At 37.6% G+C, this 22,073-nt stretch overlaps 3 protein-coding genes across 6 annotated transcripts in view; 1 reads left to right on the forward strand and 2 right to left on the reverse strand.

Moving 5' to 3' along the window:
- The window catches only part of APPL1 (adaptor protein, phosphotyrosine interacting with PH domain and leucine zipper 1), a 29,128-nt gene extending 23,588 nt beyond the window's left edge, over window positions 1-5,540 (forward strand). Inside the window, exon 22 of the mRNA XM_085235904.1 lies at window positions 292-5,540. Within this exon, the coding sequence (XP_085092030.1) occupies window positions 292-441 (150 nt within the window). The 3' untranslated portion in view covers window positions 442-5,540. The remainder of the gene's footprint in view (window positions 1-291) is intronic.
- On the reverse strand, window positions 2,037-16,307 carry ASB14 (ankyrin repeat and SOCS box containing 14). Of its 2 annotated transcripts, none has more exons than XM_085235907.1 (11): window positions 15,062-16,307; window positions 13,790-14,002; window positions 13,250-13,305; window positions 11,810-11,941; window positions 11,553-11,711; window positions 10,649-10,894; window positions 10,105-10,276; window positions 8,956-9,499; window positions 7,106-7,259; window positions 6,177-6,403; window positions 2,037-2,240 (listed from the first exon to the last, which is right to left on the reverse strand). In XM_085235907.1, the coding sequence occupies exons 2-10, from the start codon at window positions 13,915-13,917 to the stop codon at window positions 6,210-6,212; spliced, it is 1,785 nt and encodes a 594-aa protein (XP_085092033.1). In that variant the 5' UTR covers window positions 13,918-14,002; window positions 15,062-16,307; the 3' UTR covers window positions 2,037-2,240; window positions 6,177-6,209. The 2 variants fall into 2 exon arrangements, with proteins under 2 accessions (XP_085092033.1, XP_085092032.1); XM_085235906.1 differs by having other exon boundaries at window positions 14,252-16,307.
- Window positions 16,308-16,440: 133 nt separating this feature from the next.
- Window positions 16,441-22,073, reverse strand: part of DNAH12 (dynein axonemal heavy chain 12) — a 62,889-nt gene continuing 57,256 nt past the window's right edge. For all 3 annotated transcript variants that reach the window (XM_085235876.1, XM_085235877.1, XM_085235878.1), the window contains exons 67-74: window positions 21,320-21,553; window positions 20,703-20,891; window positions 20,362-20,465; window positions 19,401-19,605; window positions 19,073-19,210; window positions 18,543-18,634; window positions 17,879-17,946; window positions 16,441-16,949 (exon numbers count right to left, since the gene is read on the reverse strand). In XM_085235876.1, the coding sequence (XP_085092002.1) occupies window positions 16,759-16,949; window positions 17,879-17,946; window positions 18,543-18,634; window positions 19,073-19,210; window positions 19,401-19,605; window positions 20,362-20,465; window positions 20,703-20,891; window positions 21,320-21,553 (1,221 nt within the window). In that variant the 3' untranslated portion in view covers window positions 16,441-16,758. The remainder of the gene's footprint in view (window positions 16,950-17,878; window positions 17,947-18,542; window positions 18,635-19,072; window positions 19,211-19,400; window positions 19,606-20,361; window positions 20,466-20,702; window positions 20,892-21,319; window positions 21,554-22,073) is intronic.

Raw genomic sequence — 22,073 nt, forward strand, 5'->3', positions numbered from 1 at the left:
AAGTAAATATCTGCCATGCACTGAGACAGTTCAATTGGAGATGAAGGTTCAGCTAGAGACTGAGGCAGGGGCTGCAGGGAGCGGGCTGCAGGCCAGGTTCTCAGTTCTGACCTGCTGTATTGTATGGATTACCGATGCAGAGGCGTTAAACGTGACATCCTACTGCTGTCAGCTTTTGAAACCCAAATGTCCAAATCTTAGTAATAGTGTTTTGTTTCTACTTAGGGAGCTAATATATTGAATATGATTTTTCTGATTTCCTTCTCTTTCCTCCCTCCTTTCTCTAATTAGGATTTAGAGGAGCAAAGCCGACTGATAGCTGCTTCCAACAGATCAAACCCTAGCAGTGGAGAAGGACAGTTTGTAGTCCTTAGCAGCAGCCAGTCAGAAGACAGCGATTTAGGAGAGGATGGAAAGAAGAAAAGGGAATCTGAAACCTAAGGTTGCCTAGTTAATTAAAATTGGAATCATGGATATAAGTAAGTTTTACAAGAAGTGAAATGTAGGTGGAGGGTCTGTTGTATTATATGAAAGACTTCACAATGTCTAGACCCTAATATGCCTTGCTGTTTCTTTCTCAATTAAGTGATTTCCACTTTCATGTCAGTTCCTCTTTTGTATGCCAGATAGACATGGTAGCATCACCATTCTTTTTTTCAAAATTATGTTTTCTCAAAGAATTCTCTGCAGGAAGGGAAAAAGATGGATTTTTCTTTTTTCCATTTACCCATCTGTGCAATTGACTGCTTTGGAAATGAAACTTAAGTTCTCACTGAACTTGAGTAGTACTGAAATTTGTTCTTTACACTGCAGTGTGTGGAACACCTTGCTGGAAACAAAAGTGGGTTCCAGATAAGACAGTGCTAAGATTTATAGAACTTGTTGAACATAACAGTTCTTAACAGTTAGAAAGAAAAATCCTTATTAACATCATTGGGATGTGCAGTAGTTATAGAAGGAAAGATCATAGTTTTTGTTTCATACTGCACTGTATGGTACTGCTTTTTTTTTGTGATTAAAATGCTGGAAGGCTTCCTTGAACAGGAGATTAAAAGAAAATACTTGTCAGACATAGGTAAGAGCTGAAGAGATGCAGTTGCACTTTGCTGCATGAGGAATGCATAAAAAATTCCTTATCAAATAGTAAATATAACGTACAAGTGCCGTGTTCCTGGTTTTTCCCCAGTGTGTAAAGAAGAGCATAAGGCGCTGAGTTCATTTTCAATAAAAACGTGCGTAAAGTTGCAGAAACATTGAATTCCACCACTTGAAAAAATCTGAATCCATAAAGGCCTTGCTACCAGTAACTACATGTGCTAAAAATGAGTTAAAGCTTTTTTAAGTCTTTCTAGGGAACTGTATTTTGCAAAGAGAAGTAAAAGACTATGCTAGTCTGCATCCTAAAGTCAGTCTCCTAATGCATTTTTCAAAGCAGTCTCTGTTTATACCTCATAAGCCTAAACTCCATGGTCCATACCCTGTGTAATATTTATTTTGTATAATACTAAATGTGCATTCATCTTTTGATCCAGAAGAGAAAACGTGTTTGAAGTAAGAAGAAATATTTATTTTTGCACTAATTACTATAAATACTAAACTCCAGTAGAACAGATGTCTCTCTAATAGTGGCCTGAGCATAACAGAAAATGTAGAAAGAGAAGAATATATTCTAAGATGTTTTATAATGGTTAAGAGTGTTTTACAGTTCATTGCAGAGCATTTTTAGTCTTCAGCTTTCAGCCCAGCCCTTCATAGCTAGAATTGCATGGTGCTGATTAAGTGAGAAATTTCAGGACTTCTGTGCTAGATGGCTGTGCAAAAAAGGAACACTATCCTTAATTGCTCAGAAGTTGTTTTGCATAGGCTAACAAAGGCAATCTCCTCTTGCTTTTTATGCTGGAGATAGATAGGCATTTCTGTGCAGCAACCAACTGCATCTGCCTCCTGTCAACAGCAGAGAGGAAGGAACATTGCTCTCATGGTGCCACTGGCACCACAGCGTACAGAAGGGGTTGAGCAGCTGCGGAAGCACTCACAGTATTTAAAAGAGGAGATGGAGTGGGAGACTGAGCAAGAGGGAGGCTTCAGGTTCTCTTCCTTCTGGTTCAGCACGTTTGTCCTCAGAGTAGCCAGTAGCTTGCAGCAGTACCTGCTTTTGCTGTTATCCCGTCAGACCATGTGGCATCAGCCCGCGGCCAGATATTGCCTTCATAGGTCACATGGACCGTACACACCTAAGGCTTTAAAAACAAACAAAAACTTAAGTGGCATTTACTTCCTATCCAGTCTTGTATTCTCATCTGTAAGAGGCTACTTCTATTCTTTTCAACAAAAACATGCAGAAAGGCAGCAAATACTTTTTTTTTCTTTCCTTTTCCTGCCTATATCTAGTTGCATGGCAGCCAGTTTATCTCTACAAGTTGCTTCAGTTTGTGTTTCTTTCTCTTGGATTTTTTTTTTTAATTTGATGATTTCTACTTTCTGTGAAATAACATGCCAGCACAGCTCAAATTTATAAAATCGTTAAGGTTGAAAAGATGACTAATCATCTAGCCCAACCTTTAACCACCAAATTTACTTTACTTAATGTCTTCCTCGATTACATGCTAAAGATAAATTAATTCAGCAACAGCACAGAAAAATATTAAATCAGTGGTCCCCAGTTCCAAGAATCTGGTCACCAAGCTGTCAGAGCAAGATGAGCTGCAGTAGCCACAGCACCACAAGGAAGACAGCTAATAGATCAGCAACCTCATCAAAAGGTATTGCTGACAGGGTGCCTTACTGGAGAGAGGGCAGAGAGCTGAGTTGTCTTTTCTTGAACCCCCCCATTATGTTTTAGACATAAATACACAACTATGAGGAGGCAGTCAAGAGAAAAATCTGATGTATTACATTGCTGTTATGGAATTTTTCAGATGAAACAATATCTGATTAGAATTATTCCAGTTCTAGTTCATGTTTTACCATCTATACCATTAAATGTAGTTTTCTTAATCAGACAGCATAGAATTGAGTTGCATTTCACTAGCAGTGAATGATTCTTTTCTTCTAACCTTCTGAAAAGAAGGGAAATAAATGAGGAGAGCAGTACTTCAAAAAAAAGTGACATGCATGAATGAAATGAGGTGGTTTTGTTTTGCTGTTTAGGAGAGTTTTGCTGGTGTAAAATGAGCAAAAAGACAGATATAAAAGCTTCTGGAAAAGTGATGAAAGCTGCAGGAGCAAAGGGCAAGTTGTGGGAGATCAGGATGTTAAAATGGAACATTACAATGAATTAGCAGTGGGATGAGAATTACTCAGTGTCACTTAAAGGGAGGAGCACCTGGATCTGTGGATAGAACTACCATAAGGCAAAGAATAGCTGCTGAGGTTTTATCCATGTCCTCCTCCCCTCAGAAAATCTTTCTGCTACCCTTTGAACTATGAATTGTAGAGCTACTTCATCAGAAAACATGTTTCTTAATTACATAAATTAGAGTACTTAATATTTATTTTGAGAGTACAACTTGTAATTTAAACACCTCATGTTCTCCTGGGAATGACTGTGGTAAGGTTTCGCCACCTGTTATTTTAAATAAATTACTGGTTGGTTTCCTTTCTCATAATTTATTTTGCCTGTTTAATATTTCCTGTTGCCTTTTACTTAAGGACTGGTCTTCTGAGCACTTCCAGCTGAAGCTATAATTTGCTTCATGTGAACATAGTATTATTTCAGAAACTACTTGGGTAATGGGATGTTAAGTTTATGACACGATGCAGACCACGCACCTCTTGCTCCTTAGTTGTTCTGCTCTACATATATTCTGTATGAATTTAGCAGCGTGAATATCAAAATATATAAAAAGTGTGGGCAAACTACAGGCATGCATTTCATTGCATTATAACTAATACCACGTACTTAATTATGGCCGTGAATAGATTTCTAGAAGTCTAAACCAGAGGACAAGTTAATAGCCATATGCCGCTTAGTCACACAGACCTGGTAACGTGTGTGCTGTGTAAGCAAGTGTGGATTTGATAGTCTGTTATTTCTGTAATATTTTAAGTTGGAAATTATATCAAGACAGCTTACCAACTAACAGACAATTAATATTTAGGAGTTAAGAAACATGCAGACAAATGACTTCTTTCTATGGATGCGAAACCACAGCTGACAAACCTGATGCAGCTGAGCCTTTTTATAAAGATATAATTTATTTCCATTGCAGAAAAATATTGGCTGGTCTTATGTTTAAGGTGAAGTCTGATGAATTAAAGAAGGTGCACAGAATTTAGGAGAAGCCAGTGAAGAAAGCTATGTTGTTACACAGTCCCTTATCATGTCCAGAACTGACACACTCAAAGAAAGAAATCCTGCCTCTGTTGAGTGAGTTTGTGATATTTAGTCTAACAGCAAAAACTGGTATCTTTCTTTCTTTCCTTTGCTCTGTTTTACAGAATTTCTTGCAAGTATATCAATCTCCAAGGTTTTTCTTTCTACCCAAGCAGTAAGCTGTGTTTTTGTCATGCCGTAGTGATATCTAAGTTATCATGACAAGAATAAGTTGGTGTATGTCATTGTGATTGCACTTGTATTCCTAATGAAGTTTATATTGCAAGCCAAGGATTTTGTACAATCTTTCAGGTCACTTTTATAATGCAGTGGAGTGGTCAAATTCTTATGCTGATGTTCTGGATTGGTCCTGTTCTAGTGAAGTGTAAGTGATTTTTTGCAATGTTTGAGACTTACACATTTGTCCCTGAATAGCTGTGTTAAAGACCTCCAATAGCATACCTACTTAATTCAGCTTTGATTGTTGTGTCTTAATCTTGGAAGCACCAATAGTATGTATTATGCCAAAACTTCAGTCAGCATTTTGTAGGTTACGTAAAAGCTTAAGCATAGTAACTTTCTGAGTGGAATTTTTCTGAGTGGAATTTGTCCTGATACAAGAACTTCTTTCCTAGTAGTGACATTCTGGGCGTACCGTTACTGGTGACAGGATGCATTCCTTTCCACTAAACCAAGTTCTAACATGCAGTTGAATCTCTCTCTTGGAAAGTGCATCTCAATTCTCTTTATTTTAATCATATCAGCCAGCTCTCCTCAGAGGAAGTTACTCTACTTGGGAATGCTGATAACTTCTGCAACAATCAAAGACTGAATGTTAGAAGAAAAAATCCTTTCTATCTCTGCTGGCTGTTTTAGTGCACGTGTTGCTCTGTTTCATGACAACATGTAGCACGTTGTACAGAGCTGCAGTTATGGTAACCATCAGAATTCATTTGTACAGAAGCTATACCAGCACAACTATTAACAGGAGTACCTCCACCTGTTTTCACTGGCTTCATTAGTTTTCTTAACTACGTGACAGACACCATGTGAAAAGCAATGGGTCATACTACGTTACGGTTAAATTTGTATTTTATAAGATTTGTAGATTTTTCTGGAGAAAAGCAGACTTTTGAACTATGTAACTCTACGTGAATACAGATGCATGTATAACTAGAAAATCTATGCTTAACTGATAATGAAGGAATAAATACTATTAATACCACATGTGTTCTGTTTTTTTTTTTTTTTTTTTTTTTAAAGACAGACTAACATACATAGCATTTTTTGAAAGATTAGGCATGTGTACTGCAAGACAAGTGTGACTGCTTTCAGGTAGATGCTCCATAAGCTGTAGCTGCACCTGCTGGAGGAGAAACTGGAGAACTGCTCTCTCTAGAACTTGGCTTTCTTTTATGGTGTCCAAAGACACACTTATAATCAACTACGTAGTGAATGAGACGTATCAGTACTTGGTAATGAGATACAGAATTAACATTTCAGAAATGCTGTCATCTTGTTTACTTGAAGGCCTTGACTGTAACACTGCACTGAAAGTAGGGTTACATGTTATGCCGGGCTTTCTCCTCACACAGATGCAAGGCTCACAGCCGTACCAGTGATTGTAATGGTTCTTTACATCTTCACTCAAAGCATTTTAAGTAGTATGGCCATAACCATTCACATAACTTTCACTTTATAGTGTATACGTAGCATGTGATCACCACTATTTCTATTTTGGGCTTCTACCCATTTTCTTGAGGGAACGGTGGGGAAGGAGAACACTGAGACTCAGTATATATATCTCAGTATACATGAGATAAATCCCAAAGGAAAAAAGGAGAAAATTTTTTAGTCTTACCCTCCTCGACGCTCCCTTCAAAATACAGAATAATTATGTGCAATTGACACTGGAGGTTCCCAAGAAACTTTCCGGTCCATAGAGGTCATATTCCTTGTATAGTATGTAGTCTTTCAAGCAATTTGGCAGTGGAAGGAAGGTCATGAAGACAGGACAACGGAGACGCAGCCGGCCCATGCATTCCCGTATCTTCAGGCGACAAAGATGCTTCAGGGAGCGAGGATTTGCTAAGAACCAGGAGATTGACATTAATGAGTCCCTTAATCATTCTGTGCAACTGCTCACTCCCCTACACCTATCAAAAACCGCTCCAGCTTTTACTGCCTCTGCCCGTCCTTGGATGACTGGCCCTGGCAGATCTAGGCCTGGACCTCAGCCCCTGCCTTTATCAGCTATGTGCACAATCAGCTAGCTCAACAAATTATTCTTATTTTACAGAGTTAAGTAGTAAAGTTTGGCAAAAGTAACCCAAATAACTGGTGCCAGCTCTTTGCCAGCCTGAAGAAGCTTCTAAAAATCAGAATTTTTATGTCCTTGTTTTTAATCTGTGTTCTAATAAAAAGGACACAGAATTAAGCTAGGCTAGAATTTAAATTGCACACTTCTAGATAGTTACTTTACTAGAGTTCTTTCATCAACTTGAGGTGAGGGAAAAGCCTTTCTCCCACTGAAGAGGATTTTATTGCCTACGTTATATTGCAAATTCTCAGCTGCTCCACATAATCTGTGCTGTTACAGTCTGTCACAGCTATCAGACAGAGTTATCTTACTTTACACAGACTGATTTTCTTTTCAGAAATACCTTCTTGTCAAAACATAACTTTTGGCTTAACCAACCTTCGTGAGAAAAACAAATCTAAAATACCACCAACAAAATTTCCCAATCCCAGAGCAGTTAGTCTGCTATTTCAAATCTATCAGATACTTACTTAAAATTGAATTGATGTCTGGCCAGAGCTCCTGTTCTTTGAGAGCTGCTTCAAGCTTCCAGCAGATGTTAACATGATCAACATAATCTAACATTACTCGCACTACTTTCCCACAGAGATGCTTCAGCCATGACAAGGTTATCACTTCACAGAACTGATGGAAACAAAATATTTTAATTGGAAAATATCCAATACTTCTGTAAATTACTTCATTCTCTGCAGGACAAGAGCAATTTTATAACTGCAGAGCACCAGGAAGGAGTGCCTGCTAGAGGAGCTTTAGGGGCTGTCACAGCTTGTATCAAAGCCTCCAGTGCAATCTGAAAATCTGAGAGATGTTATTTTGTACTAGGCTAGAACCAAAAACGATCTTTAACAGCTATATATTTGGTACCCAAGTGCTTAAAAAGACATGCTACCATTCCTGAAGGAAAATTCTTAAACCTCAATAGGAAATTTAAACTTCCTGACATTGCTGGAAGAGATCTGTATCCCAGCCTGCCAAACAGGACCCACCAGCCCAGTGCACCACATGCCTGTGTCAGTGGAATTGAGTGCATCCTCAGCAAGTTTGCTGATGACACCAAGCTGAGTGGTGCAGCTGACACAATAAAAGGGAAGTACACTATCCAGAGAAACCTGGATACACTTGAAAAGCAGGCATCCAATTTAATGAGGTTTAATGAAGCCAAGTGCAAGGTTGAGGCAATCTCAGGCATGAGAATATACTGGGAGAACTCATAGAGAGCAGCCCTGCAGATGTCCAGGGGGTCCTGGTGGACGAAAAGCTGGATGTGAGCCAGCAGTGAGCTCCTGCAGCCTGGAAAGCCAACAGTATCCTGGGTGGCATCAACAGAGGTGTGGCAGCAGGGAGAGGGAGGTGATTGTCCCCCTCTGCTCTGCCCTTGTGAAGCCCCATCTGGAGTACTGCACCCAGGCCTAGGGCCCCCAGCACAGGAAGGACGTGGAGCTGGTGGAGCTGGGTCCAGAGGAGGACCACTAAGATGATCAGAGGGCTGGAGAACCTCTTCTATAGAGGGGGGCTGAAGGAACTGGGCTTGCTTAGCTTGGAGAAAAGATGAGTCTGGAGAGACATTATAAGCAAGAAGGTGACTGACTTGTTATACAGTCAGTCACAGGACAAGGGGAAATGGCTTTAAACTACAAGAGGAAGATGTAGGTTAGATATTAGGAAGAAATTCTGTACTCGAGGCAGTGAGGCACTGGCACTGCTGCCCAGAGCTGTGGGCACCCCATCCCTGGAGGTGCTCAAGGACATGGATGTCCCCCACCTGCTCTCGGCAGCCTGAGCAGGTGGGGGGCAACCAGTCCATGGCAGGGGGTTGGAGCTGAATGAGATTCCTTCCAAGCTAAATAATTCGATGATCTTCAGATTAAATAAAGGCTTCTTACATTTGAATGGACTTTAAAACCTGCATAACAGTGGCTCAGAGGTGTATCTAGGAACTTGCTTAGGTCAGTCCAGGTTTATCAGGTGGGTCCCTACAACAGACTACCAGTATTAGTGACATGATACAGTACAGCTCACAAGCTAGTCTTTAAGTTCCTGCTTTCATAGCATGGACAAGACTGCCCCAGAGAGCAAATTCTGTGCTAATCATTAGCTGTATTTTCACAATTGTAAAATACAGATTATGATAATTTATTGCCGTGAGCTAGGTCTCGTGGCAATGTTAATTTAATTTGAAAGCCTTGTCTATTCCTAATTTTATGAGTAAAGTGTTTAAAACTTTTGTTTCTGACAGATCAATTTAAGTACATTTTCATTTAGCTTTATGAATGATACCAGCAGTAAAACAACAACATACAGAGCCATGTGATATACTCACCTTTGTATCTTTGATAACAGTAGAAGTCCATCCATCAGTCACATACTGGGAATGGGAAACATCCCCCCGCGGGCAATCAAAGCAGCGGTGCACATCATAGCCGTAGTTCATCAGCATTCTTAACATGACTTCGTCTTTCAGAGCATACTGCAGAGCCGAGGGAAAATGCGTAGTGTTCACTCTGCAGAAGTAATTAACATTAGCCCCATGCCGGAGCAGTAAATTCATTAACTCATAGTTGCCCATTCTCAAGGCTATTTGGAGACAGTTGATGGGATCTTGGTTCGGCAGGGCTCCAGCATTCAACAGCAACTGTGCTGAACTGATATCCCCATTTGAAACAGCAAAGTACAGTGCTGATTTCCGGCGGTCATCATAGCCTTTGCGAATTCTTTGATCCAGCATAAAATTGGCATCAAACCCAGACTTGAGGAGAAACTCGAGGCACTGAGGATGGGCTCCTGCTGCTGCTGAGTGAATTGGACTTATTCCACTTTCTTTAATGGCATCAAAATTAGTAACTGGAACTAAATTCTTTAAGGCACTGAAGGAGAAAAACAAAGACAATAAGGGAATCTGAAGTATGCTGGTTCACATAGCTCAATTCTCCTGTTGCTGGGCTTTACAGTTTATTCTGACTATATTCCATAGTCTTAATCTACCAAATCAGTACCACGGCATGCTGTACCTCTACATTAATTGCTAAGGATAAAACAGCCAGCAATGGATACTATGATTTTACATTTACTAATCATAAATTTTAATACTACTCTTCACAAACACTGCATTCTATGCTAGCAGAATAATCACTCCTTCTCAATGAGAGCTCTGTGGGGACATCGAGTGCACTGTGTTGTTGCACAGCCTATAGGAATTAGGGAATTGACATAACATAATATTAATTCCTACAACACACAATTAACATAACATAGTATCATACTGACATTCAAACAATACATTCAAATTAACACAATATTCAAATGCAATTTAAATATATGTATTAATATGGGAATATAAAATTCTTAGATTTTTAAGCACAACAGAACAATCCCAGTGTTGAAGAACTGTTTCTTACTCATTGGTTACAAATTTAACATCAGTAAAATTAGTGTCTTTGGTCTCACTATTACTTGGTTTATATTAACTCACAGAAAGTGTCCTCTATACGCAGCTCTGTGGATTGGTAAATGACCCGAGTGCTTTGGTACATTAGCATCAGCCCCATATTCTAGCAAAAGATTCAGAGAGTCTGGATTTCCTCCTCCTGCTGCTTCAAATAATACAGAAGAATAATCCATTGCCTGTGAAAGAACATCAGCACCTGGAAAGAAACATTGAGGATTTTCACAGCGGTCACTGTAAATATCCAGCAATAATCACTGTCCCCCTCCAGAAACAAGATATTGTCACAGGGTCAGCTCTAGTAGGCTGTTGAGGATTTCCAAGCATGGAGACTCCACTACTTTTCTGGGGAACCTATTCCAATGTTCGACATCCTTCACAGAAAAAAAAGTGTTTTGCTGTGTTCAAACTGAATTTCCTAGGTTTCAACTTGTGTCCATTGCCACTTGCTCTGACTGGGCACCAAGGAGAAGAATCTGGGTCTGTCTTCTTAACAACCTCCCATCAGATACTGATAACATTGGCAAGATCCCTCTGCCCTAAGCCTCCTCTTCCTATATAATAGTCTCACCTTTTTGCAATAAGAGCTCCATAATTTCTGTATGTCCAGCTTGTGCAGCCAGTGCTAGAGGTGTGAGCCCATATCCACTGCGAGGATCAGGATCTGCTCCAGAACGAAGCAGAAGCATCACCAGATCCTTTCTGCCAAGCCTGGCAGCCTCGTGTAAAGCAGTCCTCTTGTGGATACACTGCAAATTCACTTTTGCTCCAAAATTTATCAACAAGGAGGCAACCTCATATGAATTGTGTTTAATTGCTGTAAGAAAATAATGAAAGCATTAGCCAGAATGTAGACTGTTGCCTAGATTCTGTTGAGTGGCAGCCCAGGAAAGCTCAAGCTGTTCCCAGCACTGCTATATATACACCAAGAAACATCATGCTGAAAGGTTTAACTTCTCATCAAGTCTGTTCTTTCTCTTCAGGGTATCATAAATTAGGAATAATTTTATGATAACCTCCTTTTCTGCTGGTTCCTGTTCCTCCACTAGATGGAGATCACATACAGGGGCACTTACTGCAGTCAGGAGCTGGCCTGCTCTGTTAATCATCATAGGCAATTACCATAAACATGAAACAAAGACTAAATGACTGTGCCACATACGTCCTTATCTTAGTAAGCCTCATCTGTCAAGACAGTAAGGGAAAGGACAATACTTTAATTAATAAATAATGCTCAGAACTTTGTAGTGACAGTCCCTAACATGTAATGTCAGCTCAGTTAAAGCCCTGATATCTTTTAAGAAAGACAGACAATACACTCAATACTGAAATTAACATTTTTTGCTCCTCATACCAAAAAATTTTAAACTCTGCATAAGTCAAATACATAAAATTGCAACCTACTGCATGTAACTGCATGTAACTACAAACTCACCTCATTCTCTCACCTCTCTACCCCCAAATAGAACACTCACCTACAACTAAAGGAGAATCTCCATCTTCATTCTTAATATTGGGATTACAACCATTGAGCAGTAGAAAGTGGACGTTTTCCAAAAAGCAGTTTCTGACTGCCACCATGAGAGGTGTTTCTCCTCTTAGTGTGGTCTGTTCCCATGTAAAGGCACGGGAGGCTGAAATTCAGAAAAGCAGTACACATCTGAAGCTGAAATTATTCATCAAATCTGGCTTTGTAAAACACTCTGGTGGAAAACCAGAAAGAACACCGTACCTTTTAAAGTTATTTCAAGGATGTTCTTATTTAGCTGAGCTGCAGCCTCATGCATAGGAAGCCAGCCTTGCTGATCTGCTTCCTCAAAAGCAGAACTGTGCCTCACCAACTTCTTCAAGGCCTCTTCTTGGCCTGTAATATTTTGAAACAGATGTTCATTACTCATCATAAAACAAAATTAAAACAAATAGTATATTGAGTGATATTTATCCCAGCAGCATATCAAGAATAAAAAAAAAACAAACATACCTTACCATAGCAATTTTTTATCAAAGGGTGGTTTACGTGAATGGAATAATCAGTGATTCACACTTACAGAGCATTTTGAAGGATACACTTGTTTATAATTAATACAGCTAAAATACTTAAATTACAATCCTCTCATGTATAATAGTGCAGAGGATTTTAGTGTATTAAGCAAACAGGTGTCCTACTAAAATTGTATGGAAAGTATTCAGGTTGGCAAAAGTAAAATGAAGCTGACAACTGAGATGAAACTCATTCTTGCTTCTACTAAAAGTCTTACTGGAATTCTAATTAACAAAAGTGATTATGTTTTCAATTTGATATCTTGTGGAGAAGCAGGGAAACTTCAGTTGACTAGAAAGCCTGTAAGTAGAGGTCCTGACTGTACTGTTTTTTTTTATCCCACTATTCCTGGAAGAAGGCAGTCTGCTCTCCTATTAGCTACAACTATAAGGTACTGCAATAGACTGCTTTCAATCCCTTCTGCTGAAGTTTTCCTACCTACCAAAGAATTGTATATTCATTAGACTAGACACTAGAGTCTAGGCACATTCTTCATTGTGTGGTATACTTGTTGCATCTGCTTTTCTAAAGGAGCCTTGAGGTCTTGATTCTTACTCTACTAAACATTTCTGTAACTACTTGCTATGTGTATAAGGACTGGACAGAAGGCTTCCCACTGTCACACCACTGTCCTAACAGCTGTCCTTCTTATGCTCCTTTTTTAGCTATCTCTGTGACTCAGTATGTAAAGTGATTCTATCAAAAAAAGCAAGTTTCAAGAGAACAGACAAAGAGCCTCCCATATAAGAATAATTCTGGCACACTTCAGGTAGAGATGGGATTCCAATCTGGTTATCTCACAAAGTGGCAAATATTGCTTAATGAGGCATTAACTGATTAGGGACGTTGCTATCCTAATCAGTTGGTTAATTTTATAAGAAAGGACTGGCATTCATCCCTGATTCTAGGAGATCCAGTACTGCAATCTCAGAGAGGAGTGACATATGAACCCACTCCATTACTGCGTTCCTATTTAATAAAAGCTAGCCTTTCTGCGCCCTGTTTTAGGTTGCCTAACTCTCTCCAAAACTACATAGAGAAAAACTGCACTTAAAATAGCTGATCAAACACAGAATGAGGCATTGTGATTCCTAGATATAGAGGGGTGTGGTGTGGTGTATTTGTACTTAACTGTCCGGATTGCTGCAATTATCTCTTCACGTTCTTTGCTTGCAACGCACAGGAAACTGCATAAACACAACATTACAGTGCTATAATTAATGAGACATTCAGTTCATAATTACACATTAGTTTAAGCCATTCAAGTCTAAACCACATTAGATTTCTTTAACTTGCGTGAGTTTTGTCAGTTGAACACATTAAAATACATTTTTGTAGGTCTTCTTGTGCCACAATAAATTTTGGCTTTCTAGCAAAGGACAACAGTTAAATACCAAAACGAGGAAAAGCTGCCACACCAACCTGTTGTTTTTTTTAATATATGCTTTTCTTCAACAAACCCTTGCATTCATGAAGATATTAGGCTTTTAGTTATTAGACAAGCTGTCACCAGAAAGCTCCATACATTCCACATTTTAGACAAGGTAGGCATGCTTTTCTAGGGAGAACTCTGAACAGACAAGCTACAAGTGGCCTGCAGTATCCACAAGACAGGGTCAGACATGTAATAATGCCAAGAAACCACCAAAAATAGAAGTAGTAACTCATTACCTTTCATCCTCTATTGCATTGGCACTTCTTTCCATTTTATGGATATCTTGTAAGCTTTCCTGAATAGCTTGCTGGGTGGGGATTTCATCATCAGAATGATCATCAAGTATGTATACAGAATTATACATAGCCAATCGGCACGACCTGGATCACCTCTTTGTAGGAAAACACTGCTTTTTAATTGGATGCAGATGTTAAATCTTCAGGTTATGTCTGGAGTAATAGAAACAGCAATCACCGTTTAAGTATCAAGAGAAACAAAGCACAGCCTAAATTAACTTAATCAGAACTTCTCTAACTCAAGCTTCAGCATTCTGCCAAGTATTCAGTTTGGACCACTGCAGAGAGAACTGTCTTGTTTAGAACATAATAAAGGTTTCTAGTCCAATAGCACACGATAGCTTTTATCTCTATTTTACACAATGAACATACAGAATAGCTACTTTTTCTGGTGTTACTTACTGGAAAGCAGCAAAAATAAGTAAAATATAATTTTGAGGTAGTTTAAATAGCCCTTCCCTCTTAAATCTTCCAGACACTCAAGCAGGAAAACAGATCTGAAACAAAATTTGGGATGTTTCTTTAGTTTGTTCACAGGGGCCAGGTGGTGAACAGTTGGTGAAGGACACAAACATTTTTGGTAATATGTTTTCTCAACCTGTTTCAACAAAGTTATCACTAGAGCCATATTCTGCAGTAAAAAACAATACTGTAGGTTAGTGCTAACAGTACGTCCTAACATTATGTGCTAAATTTATCTTCCGATTGAAACAGCATCAAATTGTTTGCTTGAAAAAAGACCAGATTACAACCTCATATACATCATCTACAGCCCTTTGAAACACACATACCACATTCTTAACACATACCTGTACATTTACTTATGATGCAAACATTTTATAGATAATCTGACACACTATTCTTTTGCATATTCAACTACTTGTCATTATAGATAAAAATCAAAGGAGTTCTATTTGACTCAAGCCTTTCACCATTTCACCTCATCAAAACTTCCACATCTGTTTTTCAAGAGAGCTGGCCTAAAAACAAATAAACAAATAGTAACAAACAAACAAAGCCAAAAACACAGAACAAAATAATAAAATACAATACAATACAATACAATAAAAGTGAGAATAAATAAATGAGCAAAACGAATAAGCACAGCAAAATAAAGGAAGTTGTCAACACAGCTCTTAGAAATTTTGCAATACTTCTAGAAACATCTTAAAATTAAGTAGCAGCAATTCACAGCAAGCTTGCATCACCTACCTGATCCAGCAACATGTGACTGCAAGGTCTTGCTCTGTAATTGCACATGCATCAAGAAAGAGAAACATGTTAAGCATAAACACACACAAGTAAAGGCTAGAATTTGATTATATGTATAATACAATATGTGTGTACACACTTGTTTCTTTTCAGTACTAATTCTCCTAAGAATCAAGAAAATGCAGTTTTTTCCTCACCTTCTGAAAGAGAGAAAGCTTCACACTTTGAAGAAGTGATTAAGTTGAAAGTGATATTTTCAGGACTGAAAACGATCTCTGTAGAGTCTGTGTCCACGAATAGCTCTCTATAAATAACTGATCATGAGATAGTTCGGGACTTTCTCCATGTTACTTTCATACAGGTTAGACACATTTGATAATCTAATCTGACAAATGGTGTCAGCAAGAGAAGAAATTAGAAATCCAGCTTATTGACAAAAATACTCTTGTTTTCAATTCATGGAATGAGAATTTGAGAGCTACAGAGAGTAACTGTTCAGTTATAGAAAGGAAATTGTTAGTGATTTCCTAAGAGGGAAAACTACAGACACTGTCAGCTGCTTCTTTAAGAAAAATATAGGGCAGTACATAAAGAAAACTATATAAAAATGAAAGAAAGTATAAATAAGCAAATAAAAAGCTTACCCTATTTTACCCTAAATAAAAAGAGTACCTTATTAAAATTACTATGAGCTTCTGGTTGCCAAATCACAATTTACATTCTGTTATAAACAGAAAAGCAAACAAAAGATAATACAGTCTTTAAAGGAAAAAGCAAAGTTTCAGAAAGAAGCACCCAAAACTGCTTATAACTGTAATACACAATAAGCAAAGCAACGGTGGATAAAGCTGCCTAGATATAATGGGAAACATGGGTTTTCTGTGCTTAATTCACTCCTAGAAGTAGTTCTTTAGTACAGGAGATCTAAGGAAAAATGTTTGAGTAGTTATTATTATTACTATTTTTTAAAGAAAACTAAATTGCAAAATCCTTGAAGGAACTGAAATTGGAGTGCCTCACTGGACAACAACAAAAGAGAAATAACATTTCAGGCAAGTGGTAATAAGGGAGATTTCGATCATTTCTCTGTAATGGAAACAGTTTAGAAAAGAAAAAAAATAAATAAAAAAATCTGAACTATATCTTGAAAAGATGGATTTCTTGAGCAAGGAAGGGACTTGGAAGTACCTATTACAGACAGTTTAACAATTTCTTGTATTGCCATTTTCACTGTTATTTTGACAGAGCACAGGCTGTATATAACACAGGACAAAAATCCCCACACTTCCTGTCTTCTGGGTTTCCCCTCACATGATTCAGCACTCTTCATGTATTCCAACTCATGAACTTTTGAAGTATCTCAAAGAAAGTGCAGACGATTTTTGGTTTTTTAAGATATATTTTGTAATATTAGAGCAATGCATAAAATTGTTGTTACATTAAGAATGTTATCAAAGGCTAAAATCCTACCTGCATCTTTTGTAGATTGTAAAGGTGCTAATAATAACATACACTTATTTAAGGCAAAATACTGGGGATCAGAAACACACCGCCTTTTAAGATTACAAAAAAAAAAAAAAAAAAAAGCAAACAAACCCCACAACTACAGAAGTTGCCGTATAAAGCATGCTGCACTTCTTCTGTGAGGAAATAAAAAGAAAAGTGTCCTGTGACATTTGTATCTGAACCACCCGGGGTCAGTCATCCAGCTGGCAGAGCAACGCAACACCTCTCTTGATCCAGTGCTGGACTGGCTGATCCGTATTAAGTGTCAAAGCAATGACAAAGTTAGTAGAATGCCCAGTGGTAGATAAGACTCCTTTACGCTCGCTTGTCTTGTAGAGTGGGCAAACATACGCCTTACATTCCTTCACATCCGATTTTGCAGCTTCAAAGAAAAAAAAACAGCAATATATTGTGTACAGCAGATATACTGATGGGGACATAATCTACATCTAATTGTCAAGTACTTATAGCAATATCCTTAATGCTAAGTAAAGATTGCAAAATTGTTTTGTGTGCCCCATAATATTTAGCTTTTTTTGTTGTTTTCTTTTGTGATTGCTTCATTTTTAAGAACAAACAAAAACTAATTGAATGACAATTTGATTTCAAGAATTGATGTTTTTCTCTGATTCTACCAATGTTGTAATAATTCAAAATCACATACAGATCAGAAGATCTGCACAAATAAAGCATTCTGCTTTCATCTTGGGTTTACAGCTGAGACACAATATCTTGAAATTAATATTTCAATGAGAATTCTGGTCCTGCAGCCACAGAACATAACTGCAATACAAATCACTGGAGATTCAATGATTCTTCTATACCTAGACTGTTTACATGCAGCTTGCAAAAAAATCTTTGTTTAAAATCACACACATCTGAGAACAGATTCATCCAATGGAATGTACAGGCAGAAAAGGTGGAAGCTTTGTATAACTGCCTATTACCTACTTACAGCTAAGTTGAAACAGCTGCAATACAAAGTCTTGCTTAAGCGTCTCCTCAACTTGAGAAGAGGCAAAAATTCAAAGACCATTTAGTTTTCCTACCAAAGTTGTATCTCTGATGAGAGCCAGACTGGGCAGCAACTACACATATTTAGAATAGTTAATGTAACTAGGCAATTGGTCAATTACATAACTACAAACACCTGTGAAGAGACAGACAGGCCAACTGCTAAAGTGAGATGAGACTGAATGAGTCAACACAGCAAACATTTTTTTATATTAGAGCCAAAGGTCAGGTGCACATGAATTCTGTGTACATCTGGGTACTTTGGTGAGGATGGGAGCATTGGTCTTCAGTACTTACTTGGCTTTATCCAGATGATTGGCATCATGTCAAAGAGTAATTTGGGATACTGCTCAGCTAATATTCCTCTGGTGACAGAAAACAACAAAATAGTTATTTGTGTCTGAGTGTTGCTTTTCTGTGTGCTTTTCATTTTCCACAAATAAACCACCTTCCATCCAACAGTGAACTTTAAATTGTGTTTCCAGCTTATGAGTAACCACTCATAGTCACAGGAGTACAATTGTTCTGAGGGAAGTCCAGCTTTCTGTAAAACTGCTGCAATCAAATAAGTCATCAAGAGTGACACTTATTCAGCAGGTGGAGCACTCATGTAGGGAAGAAGAGAATAGGAAAGGATCAAAGATGACCCAGGATAGACACCAAACAATCCAAAACAAACAACCAAAAAGAAACAAATAGAGCCCATGCTTGAAATACATCTGCAGCTGAGGCTGCCAGACAACTGTATGAAATACTTGGATTTGACTGCAGATCAGCACATCACAACATTTCCAGCAGAACAGTAATTAAAAGAGTCACTTTTATTTTCTTATCTTGAGCCCAAAAGAATGAAAATATTTTCAAGTGTAGGATTAAAACAGTATGTAAAGTAACAATTAAATTTTATCTGTGCAGCTAAGAAAGCTTACTAAAACTGTACTTAATGTATTTTGTTACTGACTTGGTTCTGTCCCAGCGAGCTCCATCTAAAAATAATCCATGGATATAAACACCATCTTCTGGTGCAGTATCAGCAGTATCCTGAGGAATAACCTATAAAAAAATAAGTGCTACATATTAGGAAGCTTCCACAGCTATTTGCTTTTGTAGGTATTACACTAACTGCCAATTTTCAAAAAATCAATCTATAAAGAGAACAATGTAGTAAAACCTTCCTTTAGGCACGACTTTTACAGAAAACCATAAAGACAGCAGCTTTCTGTGGTTTGTTGGTTACCTTTACTGCAGGCTACAAAGGCTTTAAATCACACACACAAATGTTTACCTTGTAGGCTGTTTTTGTCTCAAGTGGAGGTCCAGGTAGAACTAGTTTCTCTCTCTCTCTTTTACAGATACTATTTACCTTACCAAATAATTAAATGTTTGTCTTCCAGTTGCAAAATGAACCTCCCAGTAAGGATTCACTTACTGATTCCTATGCAATTATTGGGTCCCAGAATAATAAAATATATAATTATAATTTATCTGTACCTGAAATTCATATCCCAGAAGGTCAATGGGGATTCTGTATTTCCTAGCATAGTTTTGCATGGCTCCAGTTAAAAATGCTTGAGTAAAATAGAATCCTGACAGCCAAAAAACTGTGGGCTTCCCTAATTCATACCAATCCTACGAAGAGGAAAATGATGCACTCAATAAACAAAAACAGACAAATCAGATGTTCTTGGATAATTTTCTACAGAACTGTATTTTAAAAGTCTAACAATATCTATCACTTCTTTGTCAATTCTGCTTTAAAATAAAGGCAAATTATTTGGAAGCATTAAATAATCAGTAATACTGCTTCTTGCACAATTACCTGTAAAAATTTCAGCCTCTGCAGGAAATCAAGAATATAGCTCCCTAATGGTTTTAGACTAGGGTAGGACTGTTTAGCCCAATTCTCAGGAACTTTTCCAATAAGCAGACTGCCACACAGAGCCTCCAGTTCAGCATCCATAACAACCAAACCTTTGATGGCTTTCTTCAAGTTAGTTAGTGTAATACGAATAGTTTGGAGCAAACTAGAATAAAAAATAAAACAGAATTATCATTAAGATTTTCATGACCTGTAAGATACCACATAATCACTGAAAAAGAAGAAATTAAAAAATGTGGACAATGGAAGACAATGGAATATCTACGGAACTTCTGTAACTGTTATGTGCCTGTAGTTAGCCACATATTTAAAGTTATGGAGTTCTGCTAGTTTGTGGCTTTGTTTGTTTGTTTGTTTTTAAACAAATAGGAACAGTTTAACACAATTTTAACATCTGACAAACTATCGTGTGGCAAGAACTCCAGTGTATACACTGTTTACTAGATGAAGGAAAAGGTTTTAAATTATAAAAGAAGAGATGGGCATGGTCTGAAACAAAAGAAAACTTCGAGCATTAAGGCACAGATTATTATTACAATTTTGAGAGAAAATTTAGTGGGAGAGATGAACAGAAGAATACAAAAAAACAGAGGAGAAAGAAAAATAAGGAAGAAAAAGGAAGAGCAGGTAAAGGTAAGAATAAATACATGCAAACAAGAGGAAAGAGACTCGCGACTGCCTTCTCTTCTTATTCTATCATGCATTTCTCCCTAAATCTACTCTACATTCCAAATTTCCACAGAGGTGAATTGTACTTGGAATACAGATACCATAGCAGTCACTTAGAAGGGAACAAAACTAAAAAAATATTTCTCAGTTTATGGTATATGAGTAGCAGGAAAAGCTTTTCCATTAGTGGGATCCTTTGGATCATATTTAATAAAAAAAATTATGCTCTTACTTGTTAAATCTTTCCATTTCTTGCACCAACACAGTGTTCATACTTTCTTCATATCTCACAGGATATTTAGCTAGGCAACCTTCAATGTCAAAATCATTTGGAAGCTGCAAATATCAACATGTTTAGAAGTCATTCCACATATCATTATAGATTGGAGTTACATTAAAAGCATGTAGATGTGAAAAACTATGGAGTAACAGATAGCATTAAACCTTCTGATGAATTTCTCATCACTACAGTATTTAGTAGCTTAAACCACATAGAAAAAGAAAAAAATTAAGTGGTTAAAGAATTTCTTTTTGTAAAAAGATGAATTGGAGTCATTGGTATAACTACAATACCTTGCTGAGAATGTCATCTGCAATTTCATAAAGAGTGCTGTCACCACCTCCAGAAGAAGTTCCCTGAACGTCTCCCCCTTGTGTTAAAAGCAGAGATTCAAAAAGGACCTTGATTTGCTGAAGATCTTTTGAAATATCCACATTTTCATGCAAACCAAATATTTCTGGGTGCTGACTAAAGGGAAGACTCTAGGGTAAAATACAGCAAACATCTGCATGAGATAAAGCAACAGACTGAGAATCAAACCCAAAGCTTATTTAAGAATCTGGGTGAAAAACTACTACTGACTTCAACTGAAGGTGATTAAGAACTTTAATGATGGCTATTTGTAGACAGTATTACTGGTGACAGCAATCATCTCACATAAAGAAAGCCATTCCCAAGCATTTCCCAAATATACTCGCTGGGTTTTTCTACTTATTGATTACTTGCTCCCTATCAGAAACACATACATACATGATCAGGGTAAGAATCATACAAGTATGTCAGGCAAGAATCCAAGCACACAGTTAAAACATGCTGCAAAACTGCTTTCTTAATGCAGAGAAGAAAGGGTCGCATTCTTGCCAATCATTGTTATGTCAGTTCTGGCTTTTTTTTTTTTGCTAATTTTTACCTTAATAAATTCAATGTAGTCCTCATATGTGCCTTTTGGTGGAGCATAATAGTTTCCACTAGGAGAGAAAGTGTAACGAGGATTTTCGATTATTTCAGGATTATAAAAGTCATCCAGCATTGTCAGCAGTAAACGTCTGTCCCAGTCATCTGTCACTCGACCTCCATAATTGCACTCACCAGTCAGGTAAGATACTGCTTCAAATGGAACATGCTGATATTCATTTATGAATAACTGAAACAGAAGAGAGTCTTGAAATATCTTTAGAACAACAGTACGACCTACAGAGTAAAGGCTTGAAAGCTGCAGAGCACACAAAACTGCCACTTATAGAGGCTCTGTTTAATTAGCAGTATACACATAAAAACAAAATTCCTATTACTAACCACAAAAGCCACCATAATAGGTGACTGTCAGTGATTTGGTGTCACTTACAGGACAATGAGCTCTCATATATGACAATTCAAATGTTACTGCATTCATATATACTTCTTATAATCCATAAGATTTTGGTTCACAGAGTCTTGTGAAGAACAAATATTTATTTTATCTCACTTGCAACTGAAGATACTGAAAATATTTATATGGTTGACATTCCTTGCCTTTGTAAATCATGGAAATAAATCATGGAAGTCTGATTGAAATTCTGTGAACATCTGATACAACACAAGTGTATATGTATAGATTGATATGACCATCAGTCTCACTCCTATGGTCCATAAGAATCAGAGATTATTAAATAAAGACATCAATA

This window comes from Meleagris gallopavo, chromosome 14 (genome assembly GCF_905368555.1).
Source record: "Meleagris gallopavo chromosome 14, MGAL_WU_HG_1.1, whole genome shotgun sequence".
Lineage (NCBI taxonomy): Eukaryota > Metazoa > Chordata > Aves > Galliformes > Phasianidae > Meleagris > Meleagris gallopavo.

Bases quoted from the DNA above. Each gene is read 5' to 3' on its own strand.
- ASB14 (XM_085235907.1), bottom strand. From the start codon at position 13,917: ATGTATAATTCTGTATACATACTTGATGATCATTCTGATGATGAAATC. The intron at 13,306-13,789 runs GTAATGAGTTAC...GTGTTTATGCAG, and splicing joins AATGCAATAGAGGATGAAAG to TTTCCTGTGCGTTGCAAGCA. The intron at 9,500-10,104 runs GTGAGTTAATAT...TTTCTCCTTCAG, and splicing joins GCGTATAGAGGACACTTTCT to TGCCTTAAAGAATTTAGTTC.